Source organism: Acanthisitta chloris, unplaced genomic scaffold (assembly GCF_000695815.1).
Source record: "Acanthisitta chloris isolate BGI_N310 unplaced genomic scaffold, ASM69581v1 scaffold22023, whole genome shotgun sequence".
NCBI classification, from domain to species: domain Eukaryota; kingdom Metazoa; phylum Chordata; class Aves; order Passeriformes; family Acanthisittidae; genus Acanthisitta; species Acanthisitta chloris.
The window spans coordinates 7,686-24,586 of record NW_008663546.1 but is presented as its reverse complement, the minus strand read 5'-3'; the positions used below and the strand labels follow the sequence as shown (position 1 = coordinate 24,586).

General features: G+C 37.5%; 1 protein-coding gene across 1 annotated transcript in view; it reads left to right on the top strand.

Moving 5' to 3' along the window:
- Nucleotides 1–16,901, top strand: part of LOC103798753 (threonine aspartase 1-like) — a gene marked incomplete at its 3' end in the record, with an annotated part of 35,293 nt that overhangs the window by 11,443 nt on the left and 6,949 nt on the right. The window contains exons 5-6 of the mRNA XM_009071035.1: nucleotides 1,031–1,115; nucleotides 6,668–6,732. Coding sequence (XP_009069283.1) covers nucleotides 1,031–1,115; nucleotides 6,668–6,732 — 150 coding nt within the window. The remainder of the gene's footprint in view (nucleotides 1–1,030; nucleotides 1,116–6,667; nucleotides 6,733–16,901) is intronic.

Here is a 16,901-nt window from a genome sequence, read left to right as displayed (position 1 = left end):
CCTGCTCCCTGATACTGGTTTGTGTTAATTTGCTTTTTGTAACATGTTGTCTTACTAGTTTACTGATAATCCTTTGATGCAGAACAATTATATGATAACACATGGTATTCACAGTGGGACTGAGTTTGCTCAGATGAATTTGTGGAATGATAACTTCATAATAAAATGCAGTTGTTAAAAAATATTACAGACATTTAATTTAGGCTTTATATTTGTTTTTGTTCTCTGTCTCCTCAGAGAACTTACTGGTATATAATTAAATAATTTATTTGCATATGGGACATATTTAATCTGAAGACTAATGTTTCTCTTTTTTTTTGTCTAGTTTTAGTTTTCAGTACAAAGCAACTATAGATATACCATCCCAAATAGGGATTGTTGAGGTTTTGTTCTAAGTATATGAACAGTCTTAGCTGTTACTATTGAATAGCTTTTCTGACAAGACTTCAAGCTTTGTTCTTTATCCGAGAATAGTTCTAAACTGTGGTAATAGCTTCCTCATGTAGATATAAATCTAAAATAAATAGTAAAATTAAGTGTTTCAAGGCTTGTTTGTTACAAAATGTATCCTTCCAACTGTGGGGAAGGAGGAAATGAGGGAGTGACAGAAAGCTAAGCCTGAATCCTATAATCCATGTTCTGGCCTGGTAGATTGGAATGGAAACTCTTTCCATCTTGAAAAATTAATGCTTATAAAACATCTTTGGCCTCTAGAATACAATAGATTTAACTTGAGATTTCTGTGGTAGGAGGTCACTCCTACTATTTCAGTATGGTTCTTTTTTTAAAAAAATAAAAAGGAAAGTGGGGGAGGTGTTGACTAGAAGGTTTTGTCACTGCTGACAGGATGTGAAGGAAAAACTGACCAAGTTGTTACTACATTGAAACAGAACATAAGGTGTCTCTTAATGACTTGACAAACCTTCAGAAATTAAAGGGAGCTGACTTCCAGTGCCAAATGAACACCACAGTGCCATGCTGGGAAACGTTTTAATATTTTGTTTCCATTTTTGCTCATTTTTCTTTTCAGGAATCAAGAATCCTGTTTCGGTTGCAAATAGATTGTTGTGTGAAGGGCAGAAGGGAAAACTCTCTGCTGGCAGAATTCCACCTTGGTAATTGCTTTGTTCTGCTTGACTTTTTCTTGGTCTCTTGTCTCTACTGTATGCAATATTGAAGGTTTTATCTTACCCCAAGAAGCCTGGTGCTGCTTTACATCCCAGCTATGGTGTGCCTTTAAAAGGAAGATAAGCTTTCTGCTCTATCTTGAAACATCTTCAGCACCTAATGAAGCTGTGGGTAGAAGGAAGTAGTAGGAATAACTGGCAACACCACTTTGTTAATTTCTGTCTGTGTGATTATTTCCAGTTATGTCATATTCAATTCTTAGGTTTGTTACTATAGCATTTTGAAAAATCCCTATATATGTCAACATTCAAGGGAAATTACTGCCTTTACTTCTGTCTACCTTTAAATAAAAGTATCATTGTTTTTAACAAGTATAGAAAAGAATCCTATGTTACTGCTTTGTGGCTTTATTTTGTAGCTATATTGTGGAAATGTGCAGTGTTTAGTAACGCTTCATTTAAAGATAGATTTAATAGAACTTCCAGCAACAATGAAAACAAGCACTTTATTATCCTAAAGTGCTATTATCCTTTATGGGGATGGGTGTAGTGCTTAGATGGAAGAGGTAACTATTAAATGCATAGTAACTTTAAATATTATTGCATCATTTTGTTAATAATCCATGAAATGTGTCAGAATTGATTGGTCTTAAAACCATCTTATTTTCATTAGCAGCTTAAATTGGCAGGTAGAGAACTTGTATGGTTCATTCATATTAATTGACTGCTATCATCTGGTATCATACTTGTGGCAGAATTTACTACCTTTTGCTAATTAATACTCAGTATTTGCAAAAGTATTAAACCAGCATTTATGTAGTTTAAAATCTGTATATTTAGATTCACAGATGTTACTTTCCTTACTGTGTTATTTCTGTAAAATTAGCCAAGTAGTCTGTAGCTGTATGGTATAGTATTCCGGTTTAACCAGTGAGGAAAAGCACAATTTCAATGTACTGTCATGGTGCAAAGGGAGTTCGTCGGTCCAAAAAAGCCAGTCTGAAACCAAACCATCACAGGCAGATTTTGCATTTAAAACTCTTTTCTTTAGTGGAAAAAGAAAAGAGTAACTGCAGTTATCGAGGTAACTTTTTTCAGAGAAGGGATTTACTAAGGAATAAGAACTTTAATTTCAGTTGCTGTTAGTAACTCACTTGTTAGCTGTCAGAAGAAAGTGAGGCCTAGCTCACCTACACTGAAGTGTCAAATGAGGTGGGTTTTTTGGTGTTCCAGAACTAGTACTGAAGTCAGCTACAGGGCCAAGTGCTTCTGGTTCAGTTTTGTCTGTAACACGATAATGTTCTAGAATTATTGTGAGGAAGAGCACTTGGGCATTTCAGCATGGTTGCTATGATTTTATGACCTACTTTATGCTATTATCTTAAAAGTAACTGAATGGAAATAAACTATATCCTTTTGCCCTCAAAGAACGAGACTAAATCTTTCAAGCAGTGTGCAAGGTCTTGGCTAGCAGATTCTTTTAAAGACAGGGGAGCTTCAACTCTTGAAGTGAGAGATGAACTGTTTTTGGAGCCAACACATGCAGTTTATTGGCCCAGTGTTGTGTACCTGGGTTACCTAATAAATATTTTCATTTCCATTTTCCCATTCTGGATTTTGAATGCGTATTTTATTAGAGAAAATTTATTACCCTGGAAACAAGCTATACTCATGGGATATGATGAGTTGTGCTTTGGAGTTGCTTTGGTAGATGCTTCTGTACATACAGAGCATCCCAAGTTCAGAAAGGCAGAGCTCATGTTCATTGAAGGTGATGGCTATGAATGATTTCATGCCTTGCCTTTCTGACAGGAGTTGGTGTGACACATTGTTTAGGGCCTGAGGTGTATTCCTGCACAAGCTGGGAACACAGAGTCAAATAAGAGAGAAGCCGTATTTTGGTATTACTAGCAAGCATCAAGATTTAGGAACTGATGTTCATTTGTAAAGATACGCAAGTTTTATCTTGTTTCTCATGGGCAAATTGTGTATTGGGGAATCTTCCAGGTACTGCTTAGCCTAAGAACCTGTTTGCTAAAGAAACCTAGTGGTAGAGACTTGTGTAGCATGATCTAAGCTAGTTTAATGTTTTCTGGCCGGAATGTTTGGCACATGACCACACAAGAAAAATTCAGGAACCGTGAAGTTAGTAAAAGTTGCTTTGTGGAGATTTTTCTTTGTGAAAGAACACATGGAGACAGTTTCCTTGGCCTCTCTATGCCTGTTCAGTACGTGGTTTTGTAGGGACATTTCAAAACCATTTCAGAGTGGTATATTTCTCGTTTTCAGTAGAAGAAATGCGAATGTGAATTAATTTTCTCTACCTTTTTATGCAGGAACAGAAAATACTTGTAAATATTACATATTCTTATGTAAGATACTCCTGTTTGTTGCATAACCTTACAAAAGAGAGCACTATTCTAATTGCACAGCTACGTATTGGATGAAGCTTTGGAAGTGGCCTTAGGTCACAGAATAACAAATTAGGTGTTTTGTAGTAATAGGCTTGAAGATTTTATGTTTTTTATTTTTACACTGAAACCTTGGCCTTTTTAAGGAAAAAGGTTTAATTGCCTCTGTTTACTATTAAGTGTAGAGTCATAAGATTTGCAGAATAGCACAAATACACTTAAATGTCTCCTTTCTTAGAACTCTTTAGTATTACTGACATCAAGTTCATGTCCATGTCCCTTTTTCAGTGACTCATATGTGACAGAATCCCTTCCTAGTGTCATCACCCTGCCCTTTGGATATGCAGGGGTTTGTAATTGCTTCACAGTTCATACAGTACTGTAGGCAGGTGTGTGCTTTGTCATTTGTAGGGCAGTGTGTAGTCCAGAAAGTGTCTGGAGTGAAGCCTCGTACCACCTTTTCTCTCTTCTGTGTATTTTGAGAACAATTCGTTCTTTGTAGCAATGATTTCAGAGTGATTTTTGTCTCATATCATACTAAATGTTGCAAAGTGAATTTGTTACCTTCAGGGTTGCCTTGACCATCTGTAATGAACTAAACCTCCTTCTGCCACTCCTGCTCGGTGTGGCCTGTCTCCCTACAGCCAGTCTTAAATGGTCCTGTTTGGAGCAGGATAGCCATGTGCTTGGAGAATATTCTTGAAAAAGACCATTTTAGAGACCTTTACTTGCCTTTTCCTATGGTTAGTGTGCCTGGAACTGGAAAGCATGTTCAAGCATTGGCTCCTTGCTGGGAGGATGTTTTCATCTTTTGTGTGTTCTGAGCCTGTAACAACTACAGAGTATTCTGATCTGTTTGGAAGAAAGATCTCTGTATCTTGTTTTGTGCAGAACCAACTTTCAGACCAACAGAGCACAAACTCATTAATCCTTTGTTTGGTTTTGGGCTTTTCCCCCATTTGGAAAATTGTATCTTGAATTAGCCTAAAGGCTTTTGAAGCTTGGTGGAGTTTTGACTGCCTTCTATAGAGCACTGGCTTTATTCCCTGTTTTCCCACTCCCTCCATAAGTCAAGCTTGGTGGTAGTTTTGTTTTTATGTACAGACAACAAAGCACTGAGATCCTGATGTTATTTTTCTTGTAAACAGTTTAACTTTTCTGTGATTGTGTTGTACTTTCAAGACATCCAGATTGAAAAGTTTACAAAGATGGCCAATCTCTTTGGTATAATGGTGCCTCAGTTAGTTTTCCTCTTCAAATAATGTAACTATTTGTCAGGACCAGAACTGGAAATAACTTTGTGCCTGTCTTATGGGGGGGGCAAAGGAATCCATCAGTTAAGGACAGAAATGTGAACAAAACACAAGTCACATCACTTAAGTTACGAGGCATTCTTGGGTGCTTCTTTTTCACTTTTCATACGTACTAGTGACTTTTTCAGTGTTTTGAAGTATTGAAACTGCTTGTAAAACACTATTTCTGACTGATATGTGCTATTCAAGTTACCATATGTAAAACTTCTAATATTTGAGCTTGATGCTTTCTCCATTTCCCCTTTCTGTGTCAATTGTTTTATTGAAAAGGAAGTGCTTATTTACTTCCCAAGAGTGTATTGTCAATAAAAGACTTATTTTCAAGACAAAACCCACCTACTTTTAGTCAATGGAGATTACCACTTAATTAGGTTTGGCTACAGTGTGCATTTCTCTCTTATGTTAATCACAGTTCCAGGTTGTTTCTTGAGCACTAGCTTACCTGGTAGGAGACACTCGAGTTTTCCCCAAGTACCCAGTAACTTAGCCTACACTGTCTTGCAACATGAACAGTATTTATCTGGAGCTGCACTAATGATGGTAAGAAATATGCATTTAACAATTAAAATTCTTGTTTAGATAAACCTTTTCTTGAGACCTCTGTAAGGAAAGACTGGGCACACCTCTTGTGTTGGTTAAATCACAGAGAAGCTAGAAAGTGCCACCTCAAAATGATAAATGCTGAAAGCTGCAGGTGTCACAGATAGCACTGTCATATAATACATATATATATATATAGTTAACGTAGCATTAATGCCAACAAATTTGCTATATCAATGATGTTCTCAGAAATTGTAGAACTGTGTGGCCCTGGGGACTGCTTTGTAGCTGGAATAACTTCTTTAGCCTCAGGTTCATGAGTCTTATTTCTGTAAAACACTGTTGATGAACACAGATGTCCCATCGTGTTCCCTTCCAACCTAACTGATTCTGTGATTCTCTGTAAAGCTTTTTGAAATTGTGGTAAGTCCTCAGTCTTTACTTCTTGTGTCCGTTAGGGAGTTGTGTTATTCTTAACTTCATGGCCCACTTGTGGAATAAGGTTGGCAGTAATTGTCCTTCATTGTGCTGCTGTTGTTGGTACTGTTGTGCAGCAGCTTTCTGAAACTGTCTGGTTTCAGGCTACTACATTTCCCTTTTCAGGGAATAAGATTAATATTTTTAAGGGGAAACGGCATGGATACTTGAGACTTGCTCTTTTTACTCTCCCTAAAATTTCCATGCCTATGTATTTTTTGCTCTCATCCATTGTCACTGCAGTGAGTACTATCTGTTCAGTACTGACTAGAAAACAACTCCTCCGGTAGTTGGGGTTTATTTACAAGTATATTAAAAATATAGTAGACTTGTCTCAATTGTTTGATACAGTGTCAGGAGACAGAACTTCATCCTTCTAAATAAGTTCTATTTTTAGCTTGTCATACTTGATATTCCTGTGACATTGGCTGACTTTACTGGAAATACCGTTCTCACCTTATTCATCCCATGTTGTTGGTCTTCAGGATCTTGCTAAGTAGCTGCAGAGAGCAAGACTTTAGTGAGCTTTGTCCCGTTATAGCTGGAATTGAAAGCTGGTGCTATTTGATAATTAAGTTCAAATTTAATAGAATTTGGTTTTATCCAATAATAATATCAGAGCTGCACAATCTTGTAAAAAAGCTACATAAGGTTGCCAGATGTAATTGTAGCTGACAGTTCTGTGAAATGTAAACAGCTTATGATTTCAAAATGACCAAGCCAAATAGAAAAAATAATTGCAAGAAAAGGGGGATTTGTTATATGGTTTTGTTTAAATTCCCTCTTCTGTGTCTCCTAGCTTTTTAGTTGGTGAAGGAGCTTACAGATGGGCAGTTGATCACGGGATACCAGCATGTCCTCCAGGTATCATGGCTACAAGTGAGTAAACTGGTGGTATCAGTAGGAAGAACAGGACAGTCATTTTTAAATGGTGCCTCATCTTTTGAGGTGTACATCACTTAACGTTCAGCTAGCTTATGGTGTTAATGGTATATAAGGGTGGTTTAAGTTCACTAATTTTTTCTTCAGTATCTACGTAGAAACAATTATAAACTATTATTTCATCTGCATTTTAGCAACATCTAATTCAAGTGAATCTGTGTTTCTAGGACTAAATCCAATGTAGGACTTCTGTTTTCTTTTTTTTTAAAATGGAAATGTAGGCTCTTTGTCAGCTCAGTCCTGCAAGTCTCCAGTTGTGATCCATCTTGGATCCTAAAAGCACCAGCTAGCTTTGTATCAAAATTCAGAAGGTGCTGGTTTGACTCTCAGATTCTGTAGTTACACCCATCTCTGGGTCTTTGTCCAGAAAACAGCCTGGGATCGTAGTGTATACTAGCAGTAGTCTCTTGAAACAGCTGTATGTCTTAACATAACATAAATGAAGTGATTGCTATATTGATGCACCATCTATAAACTAGGCTAAAAATTAGTGTGCTTACCCATGGAAAGGAGCATGTGGCTCCCCTTCCTTCTCTTCAGCTTCCCTCCCTTTTGCAAAGGGCCATTTCTACTAGTCTGTGGTTGTAGGTGACAGCTTGCCCAATGCTTCCTGTTGAGGTTGTGCAGGAAGGAAATCAGAGGTCATTACTGAAAGAAGAAGGAAAACACAGAAGATTACAGAATGTTTCTCTGTTTTGAACAGTAATCAGTATTACTGCATAAAGTATTTGAGTAGTCCCTAAATGAAAGATTGAGGCCCAGGGCTCCCAATTAAGGCCTTTATTGGGTCTACTTCTAAATGTAGATGAATGTGTAGAAATTGCAATTCAAAGTTGACTGCTTAGGAATAAACCCCTGAAACAGTGGCACTGTTTTACTTGATCATGCCAATTTTTATACACATTGGTGATACATTTCATTTGAACAGAAAGTTTTGATTTCTAGTTCCACATGACAGAAACCTTTTGCCTTATCAGTCTGCTGTCCAAAACAACATTTGCAGAACAACTGTTGGGCTCAGTTAAGCAGATCACGTTTATTTCTGTTGCTCTAGAAAGAATAAAAATACTTGTATCTTTGGGGGTTTTTTTGTGAGGTTTTTTTGTGGGGTTTTCTTTTGGTTTTTTTTTTTGGGGGAACGTAGTTGCTACTCACATGTAGGAGATACTTCAGGAAGAAGATATCTTGGCTAATTTTGTCTGCATGCACAAGTTTCCATTGTTTCTAGTACTGGTGTGTTTCTGTTGTGACAGAGATGATTAGATTGTAACATTAATTACCAGATGGTATCTTTCTAGACATCTACATGCATGGCGAAAAAATAAGGATGCTCATTGATAGTTTTGTTTACCTAACCCAGACTATGTATTTATGTTGGAGAAACATGGAAAGAATAAGCCCAGCTAATATACTGTCACAGTCATACTCCAAAACACCACTAATTCCTTTTTGTCTCCTCAGTACAGTCAGCATAGTTCTATTTAGAAAAACAATTTGTGTAAAAGCACTTAACCAGGACTAACAAGTTCATTTTACAGTATAATCAATAATGGTAGTATATCTGATTTTTTTTCTTTGAAAAAACACCGACATAATAGCAAATAAAAGCAAAAAACCCCCTGAAAAATCACTTCCAAAAATTATGTTGATTACCATCCCAGTCCTTAGCAAAGTTAGTCTTGTACTGCATTGACTGCTGGTCAGTGGGACTGGAAAGTGACCATTAACACCGTGTGTGACAACATGGGATGGTTGTAGCTGAATAGCATTTGGAAACTGTCTCACAGGTAGCATGTACGGAAGGCCAAAGTAGATTTATCCAGTGTTACTGGGGAAGGGAGAGTTAGATGTGCTTAAGAAATAATTAAAGAGAATGTTGTTTCCAAGCAACCACAAAGAGATCTCAGTTTGAAGTGAGCTATTGTGTTAAATAATGTAACAAACTTCAAAAAAAGGGAGAGTTTTTGATTGTGTGTGCTGCAGTTGCTATGGTAGAGCCTGCGTGGAGAATTGGGGGTAAATTGACTTGAAATTACATGACTGCTGAATAGCTCTGTAAAATTAAGAGCTGAACTAATTGCCAAACATGAGAAAAATAAGTTTAGTAACTTTACAAAAAACTAAATCCAACTGCCAGAAAATCCTAATCTAAGTCTTCGAGATATACTTGCAGTATTGACAAGGAGAACTCGGTGCATGTGTTTCTCTGTGTGCTGCACACGGAAAACACATTCTTGAAGTTGTAATATTCTGTCTACTTTTTCCCAAACCTGAGATGGGAAGAGTAATGTTCTACATGCTGTAGGGCTGGGGGATAGGGTGGTTTATAGGGTGGTTTGATTTGCTAGGATGGAGCTCTCCCTGTGATCAGTAACAAAGAAAGTGACTTAGTCATGCTCTGTAATTCTCTCAGAACTATCACAGTGTCTAAGCACCATGCTTCCATGTTTTAACCCCTGTTACTTGTTGAACTACATCAAGGTTATGTCAAGGCTCACCTGCTTTGTTGTCTTCTGTTTGCCAAGTGTGTGAGGAAATGGGATTTCTACCATTTGTAGGAGTCTGGTGGTTTCCAGTGTACAGAGTGGGTGGTTTGAAAAAAACCAGCCTGAAATGTGATCTGCCTGTGTTGCCCACAGTCTGCAAGGAAGCTGAATTTATTAATTCCTGCCCATGCTAGAGCAGTACCTGCCAGCACAGAGCCCATAATGGCTTATCCTAGCATTTTATTACCCTATGCTAGAAACACTACTTTGAAGGTATAATGAAAATGTTGAGTGTAATTTCAGTTTAGAAATGCAAAATTTCTGTATAGTGCAGTCTCTTATAAATGTTAAAAGTATACTTTAAATAAGCAACATACATTTGAGGTGCATATTCAGCTGCCAATATCTGTGCCTGCACTAATAATAACCAAAACATGATTATCTGAATTTACCTGTTCAGCCTATAGTAGAGGCATGTTAGGTGTTTTGACAAAGGTAATGTGGTGTAAGAGCATCTTAAGGTGGCTTACAGTGTTAAGTATTCAAAGGGTAAGAGAAGAAAGGTCACCACTCATGCAGCAAGCTTCTAATTCCTAGGAGTGTGGAAGTGACCATAAGTAGTTCAGTAACTTAAGTTACATAAGAACAAAAGTAGCTGTGGTGAATCCACATTGCTTTAACTGGAATAAAAGATGATAACTGGAATCCAAGGGTCGCCACAAGTGATGCTTAAGGAAGAATATGAATAGAGCAAATACATACTTCCCTTGCCCTATCCCTTATGTTATCCTAGACTAACTTGATGACTCATGAGTGGTTCCTGCATACATGGAGGGAAACAGTGGCATTTTCTGCCATGAAATTGTTGTTTCCTCTTGAGCCCATATTAGTTTTCAGCATCTGCAAAAAGCTTTGCATTTTCATTTTCATTATTTTGAGACTTGCTGAATAAAGGCTGCTGCTTTATTGTCAGATCACTGCTCAGAACCCTTCTTCAGTCAGGTCCTCTTATTCCCTTGAATAGTGTCATGTGTAAAATCACATCTTGTGCAGAGTTGGTGCTACTATTGCTCGGTTTGGAATTCCACTAGCAATAGGCCATTCATTTATTTTCTTGTACTTTGTTTTAATCAATTGTGTGCATGCACACAATTTTATCTTATGGCTGCTTGGCCTCTTTAATGAGGGAGAGCCTTTTCTAGATGAGTGTCCTGCAGAATGATGTGCTTCTGTGATCCCATATGTCTCCCTATCCTCCTCTCCTCCAAGCCCCCAAATCTTGCCTCACTCCCAGTTCTCTCCTCACTTTATTACTGTATTAAGGAAAAAAATCTGCCAAATTGATGGAACTGTGCCACAAGGTTCAGTCAGTGGCTCTGAGCACTGTCTCAGATCATATTCTGTTCTTTTGTTTTTAGGGTGGGAATGAAAGTGATCTGGAGAGAAATTCAAGGATTTGGGGGATTTGATTAGGAAGCTTAATCTGAATACATGACATAAATCCTTTCTGAATTTGTTTTGTGGGTTCATCTGCCATTCTGACTGAATGGCTGTAAGTTACCCAGGGGAAAAAAATTGGGCTGAAGTACCCAGAAGATGCTTTGAATTAAAACCTTCCAGGAAGCTGGAAAGGCTTCTTGATGGAAAAAGGTTTCTCCCAGGAAGTAGTATAAAATGGTATGTCCAGCAGCAGCTTACGCTGGGTTCTTGTTGTGAGGAACAGAACTATGGAATAGTGCTCTGAGAGAGGCAGGTTATGTCTTTTAATATGCTTTTGATGGCTAGTGCCTTTTTTCCCCATTCAAGTTGCTGTCTCTGTCAAAGTATAGCAACGTGGGAAGTAGCACTAGTAGTCTTTTAGTCCCAACACAAGCCTAAGTGGTGTTAATTTGTCATTTAAAATAGCTTTGTTAAAATGAAATTTATTTTCATCTGTCTGTTTTCATTTGTGCCATTTATTTTAGCAACAGCTCAACAGAATTCTTCACTGGATCATTTGAATTCCTGTGGGTTAACTAATTTGCTAGTATATTGCTTTTTAATTTGCTTCTCTCCAATAGCTGTATTCTCTTTTAATATGGAATAGAAAGATAAAATGCAGAAAGCTCTGCTTTCTGGTTCTTTCAGTTGTCTCTAAGAACTGTCTGCCAGGGGGTGCTGTATTTCAAAGATTCAAAAGTATTCTCAGAGTTTTCTTAGTATTTTCAATTTACAGTTTGCTTTTAGCAAGGATTGCTGAGCACTTGTAAGCTGCATAATGTTTGGTTGCATGATAATTTGGAATTCCTCTGATAGCAACTTTGGATTTGGTGATTGTGTATTCCCAGCTTGTTGTGCCACCACTGTAACCAGGAAAGTTTGAGTATTGTCCTGAACTTCATTTGTCATTTAATGGTGCTAGAAATTTGTACTTGGTACCTCTGTTTGAAAATATAAGTGTTCACATAAACATTATCTGAATTTTCAGTGTAGCCAGAAAATATGTAAGGGAATAGATGTGGCTAATAGAATGGGGATTTTAAGGAAATGTGGACTTTCTAGTAAAACTGTTTTGCATTAATTTTGGCAAGAAATGTGAGTGTATCATAATGAACAGCCTGTCAGCTACAGACCTGTTTAAAGTACACAGGGCTAGAATTGACAAGTGGATTTGTATCAACTGCCCCATTATTAAAAAAACCACCAAAATTACTCCATGAATAGGGCAAGTCTAATTTTCTGCTAATAATTTTTCTCTTGACTCTGTTTTCTGCATCATTTCTAATTGTCTGTGAAAGGTGACTAAGAAATTCTGAAGAGCTATGTAGAATAGGGAATACAGTTCTCTTTCACTTACTTAGTCACTGTATCATTATCTAACAGAACTGTCAAGGGTTTTTTATTAAATTCTTACTTGTACATAGTGTAATGGTTAAAGGAACTATGGAAATGATCAGAGTGCCAACAAGATTAGTACAAGAGATGAGTGAATGATGTGAAAGTTTTATGGCAAACAAGTGGCACACATGGCATCTCAGAACTGAGTTGGACACTAATGATCTCTTTCTTCCACTGACCTGCTTGCTGAAAATTACTGTCTCATCTCTTTCTGTTAAGTGTTGCTAATGATGCAAAAAGCTTGCAAAAAAGCTGTACTTATTGTCTAGCCATGATAATTTAGGAGATGAACCTTGTGCTAATTGATTATGTAATGAAGATCTAGTGTCCCTTTCTCATCAAGGGACCCAGGAACACCAGAGCCTTTTGAAAATGGGAAAATCTATAACAGTGTTAACTTTGAGCAAAATGTGCCTGTGAGATTTTTCTTCTGCATTTACAGATAACACATCATCATTATATGGTACTGTATTAATCAGGAACACACTCCAACACCACATCCACTAATACCAACCTCTCATGCACGCAAGTGGTGTGGAGCAGGAGCTACTTCCACCTGGTCTGTGCTCAGCCACTGAACCTTCTCCATGGCAAACCCCTATAATTGTCTCAGCACTGCTCTGACTAAGTATTCCACTGGTGCTTCCACTGTCTAGCACAGTTAGACCCAAATTGGATTGCTTGGAAGTACATGTGGGTAGCTCCTGCTGGTACCTTGGGGAGTTGAAGGAAAAATGTGGAATACTGGGAAGGTGTTTCCAGGTCCTTGATGATTAGTTTTTCTTAAAGACACGCCCCATGCTGCATTGCAGGGACATGTGATAAGTACTATAAATGTGAGACTCAAGTTCTGAGCTATTAATAATATTTTAGTTCTGATAAGTTTCTGGTGTCAGTCATAAAGTCTTCTGTTTGGATGAAGCCTGAGCATATGACATATAAACATGAAGAGGCAGTCATAAAGCTGTGGGGTATTTTGTTCTTTTTCCTCCTTCCTCTCCCAACAGCTCTGAAGTAGATTTATTTATGCCAGTAGGTGCAAAATGAGAAAGCAAAACAATGACTGGTTGTACTTCGGCTTTCAGGACTCAGCTTTTCTAAGCAGGAGTTTGAGCACACATGCTGTTATTGGGTAGGGTAGTAATGGCCAGGGACTTTTATCTGAAAGCATGATTTGATTTCCTTGTAAACTTTTAAATTCTTGAGCAAAATCAAAGGATGTTTTATGAAATACCTTTCCATAGATTCCCACAATACCTCTGGCTGTGATCCAGAATATTTTCTAACTAAAATTCCATCTGCTCCCTTACTTCTCTTTCTTACTTTCCTCCCCAGTCAGTAAGCTCTACCTCTCTTACTTCTCTTTCTCCTTGGCCCAGGCAACATCAGGCTGATATAGCTATATTGCATTTGTTTTAGGAAAACATGCCTGTCTTCAACACTGTTGTGTCCTTTTCCTCTTCTCAAGTTTGGAATATGCTGTGTTGTTGGAGAAGGTGAGAGTGGATTTTGTACTGTCATTAAGGGCAATTGAAATGTCTTACCATCCTGCACCATGAAGTTGAGATTTTGTTTTAGGTTTAATGTGAATTATGGACATGAACTGTGTGTAGGTGTTTTCCTTCTCCATATAGTGCTTATTTTCAAAATAAATTTCCAGTGAGTTATTTTTCCATGTTGAGTGTGCATCATTAGCCAAGCATATTTGAATCCTGGATTCTATTTTAATTTATAAAATGTTGTATTGAACTTAAAACTGCATAATGTATTCTTTGTGAAGGACCAAACTTAGAGGATGTTTTCAGAAAACTTTAATTCCATCTTTCATTTGTTCAGTATGACTCTCACTTGTTCTTTCTAGTTTCTTTTGTCACTACTAGAGCAAGACAAAGCAACCAGAGTACTGCTCAGCTTAATGGCATTAGTAGTGGTTTTACACAAATAGAACATCACAAAGGCAGGACTAAACTGAGGGCAGGCAGCCTTTCAATTGCTGTTAGTCTTTTTCCCCTTATTCTGGGCAAAAAAGATTAAGATTCAAGTAATTTTATTTTTAACTGATCATCTGAAGTTGGACATACATCTATATCAGAGAAAAAAGACAAAGTGTTAGGTTTTGTTTTACAGACTGGTCCTTTATTTCACAGTTCTTTGGTCACTTTGGAGGTGTTAGGTGTTTTATTCTTAGATGAAGTGATAATCACAGATAACACTTATTTTTCTGAAATAATGAAAGGCAATTATTCATCAGTCCTTACTAAAACAAAATATTCACCTTTCCAATGAAAGCTAATCCTAGTAACTCTTTTGAAGTTCAGTGTAGCCTGAGCACAAGAATTTCCTTTCTAGGAGATGTCTGATTAGACTGACTTTACCTCACAGTATGGAAAGGTAGGACCTTTACTGGTAAACTGAATGAAGCTGAAGAGTGATTGAAATAATATATTAGTTTTTTAAACCTGAGGTTGATCAAATTTTGGAGCAGGGGCCCAGAGGAGTTGTGAAATCTTCATAGTTGAAGATACTCAAAACTTGACAAGTTCCTGTACAGCCCTCTAGAATTGGATTTTCTTTTTTAGGAGGTTGGACTGCACAACCTCCTAATGTCCCTTCCAACCTACATCATTGTATGTTACTAGAAAACTTTCTTCATCTGTCTGTCTGACATAGTCTGAGATATGTGTACTTCTTCATTAATAATGACATCTTTTCTGCCCTATATTTCCCAACTTATTGATACCACTTTGAATTAACAATGCAGCTAAGAAGTTAATGTTAACAATTAGATCCTTCAGAGGAATCTTCAGGTTTTTTCTTGTTTTGAAAAGACAGAATCTTAAAGTACAAGGTAAACTCGGAAAATTAGTTGTTTAATTAGCAACTGATGCCTTAAGTGAATAAAAGATCTCTTAAGCTTGGAGAATTTTCTGTGAAGTGAAGACGCTGAGAGGCCATGTAGCAGCACTCTCTGCAGCTGGCAGGGCGGCTTGGAACTAGTCCATGTGTTCTCTATATCTGCTGTGATCTTTATGCATATATTTGAACTGGTGCACATACAAATACTTCAGAAGATTTCAGGACGGTGCTAACGTTAGATTCTGGGGAACAAGGAAAGCTTCTCATGCTCAGGTTCGCATGTGTGGGCTCGTGCACCCTTGTACTTGTCTTGCTTCTCTAGGTGCACCTTTTCTATGAGTTGGCAGGAGGCAATGGCAGCAGCAGGTAACAACTTTAGGTGCATTTATCCCTGTGTAATCAACCTGCTGTTGATGAGCACCAAGGCCATGCACCATTCTTACCCATATTATGGCTCTGCCCATGCACCATTCTTACCCATATTATGGCTCTGCCCATAGGTGTTTGCTGTACTTGAACTCCTGTCAGCTTACAAGTTCTCCTGTTTAAAAATTCTGTTAAAAACAATGTGCTGGCTTGGTTTATTTTGGGGCACTTCTGTTTAACAAGTTTTTTATCTGAGGTTTGCTCGTTTGTTTCTCCCCACCCCAAATCAGTACTTGACTGAAATTATTCTTTGCCTGCTCCCCCTTATCAAGTGTTTGTTTTTTACCTCTGAGACCTCATTTCAAACATAGAAATGCATTGTCCAAAGTAGCTACATCACTCAGCTCTGTATGGCAGAATGAGTTCCTGTCTTGGTGATGGCAGATTAATACGTGTTTCCAGTTTTAAGAAACTGGTATTAATTAGGTTTTGAGGGAGAAATGCCAGCTTTCTCATTACTTTTAGGTTATATACTTGAATAACTGTGTGTAGTTTAAGGTCCAGTTTTATGTACTTAAAAACAGGTTTAGAGGAAAGTTCACTAGGTGATTTTGGCACCTGCATGGAGAAGTTTCAAAGAAGTAAAATGCTCACTGTCTGTGTACTTTGTGAGAATTGTAAATGAAAGCTTTGTGTTCTGTTGGCTCTGTAATATGGATTTTATTCATAGCCTGTTCATGCAGCTGTTCCAGTCTTCTAAATAATAGTGATGTAGCTATATTCAGAATTTCATTTGCTGCCGTTTTTTGAAGTTTATAGATTCAATAGAAAAAAATGCTTTTTAACTTCCTTTGAATTTGTGACTTACTTGTGTTTACCTCTGCTCTCCCAATAGCTTGATGTGGTGTGATTAAACAAGTGACAGAAGACATTTTTCCCCCACCTCTTTACATTTTACAGAGGATGTTAAAACAATCTGTGGATAATATCAAGTCCAAACTAATTTAAACTGAATATGTCAATATCTGAAATTTTTTCATGAACTGAAACTTCTAAAATGGGAACATGTCATTTTGGTCTCTTAAGCATAACATTTTTTTTTTCACTCCACTTTAGAGAACACTTCCTTTCCCAGTGTGGGACTTAGATGTGGAAAAGACATGTTTGTCTTTTCAAGACCTAGGTGGTCTTTAGGCTGTGTTGGATTATGGAACATAAAACTATTGCTAGACTATTGTGTGGCTTTAAATATATGGGTAAACATACACATATGCAATTAAGGTAATAAAATAGTAGCCTAATTTTATGGCCATCAGAATGAGCTCACATGGTATCTATTTACTTGTCAGCAGTCAAAAACAATAATTTTAACACAAGCCACTTACTCTGTTCTTTTCTGTGCAGAGCTGCTTCTTTGCCAAACACAGAGATACTTGCACCAACATAGCTTCCATATGTGTTCATTGACTTGTTTCTACTAGATATCTTAGTCGTCACTGCTGCTGA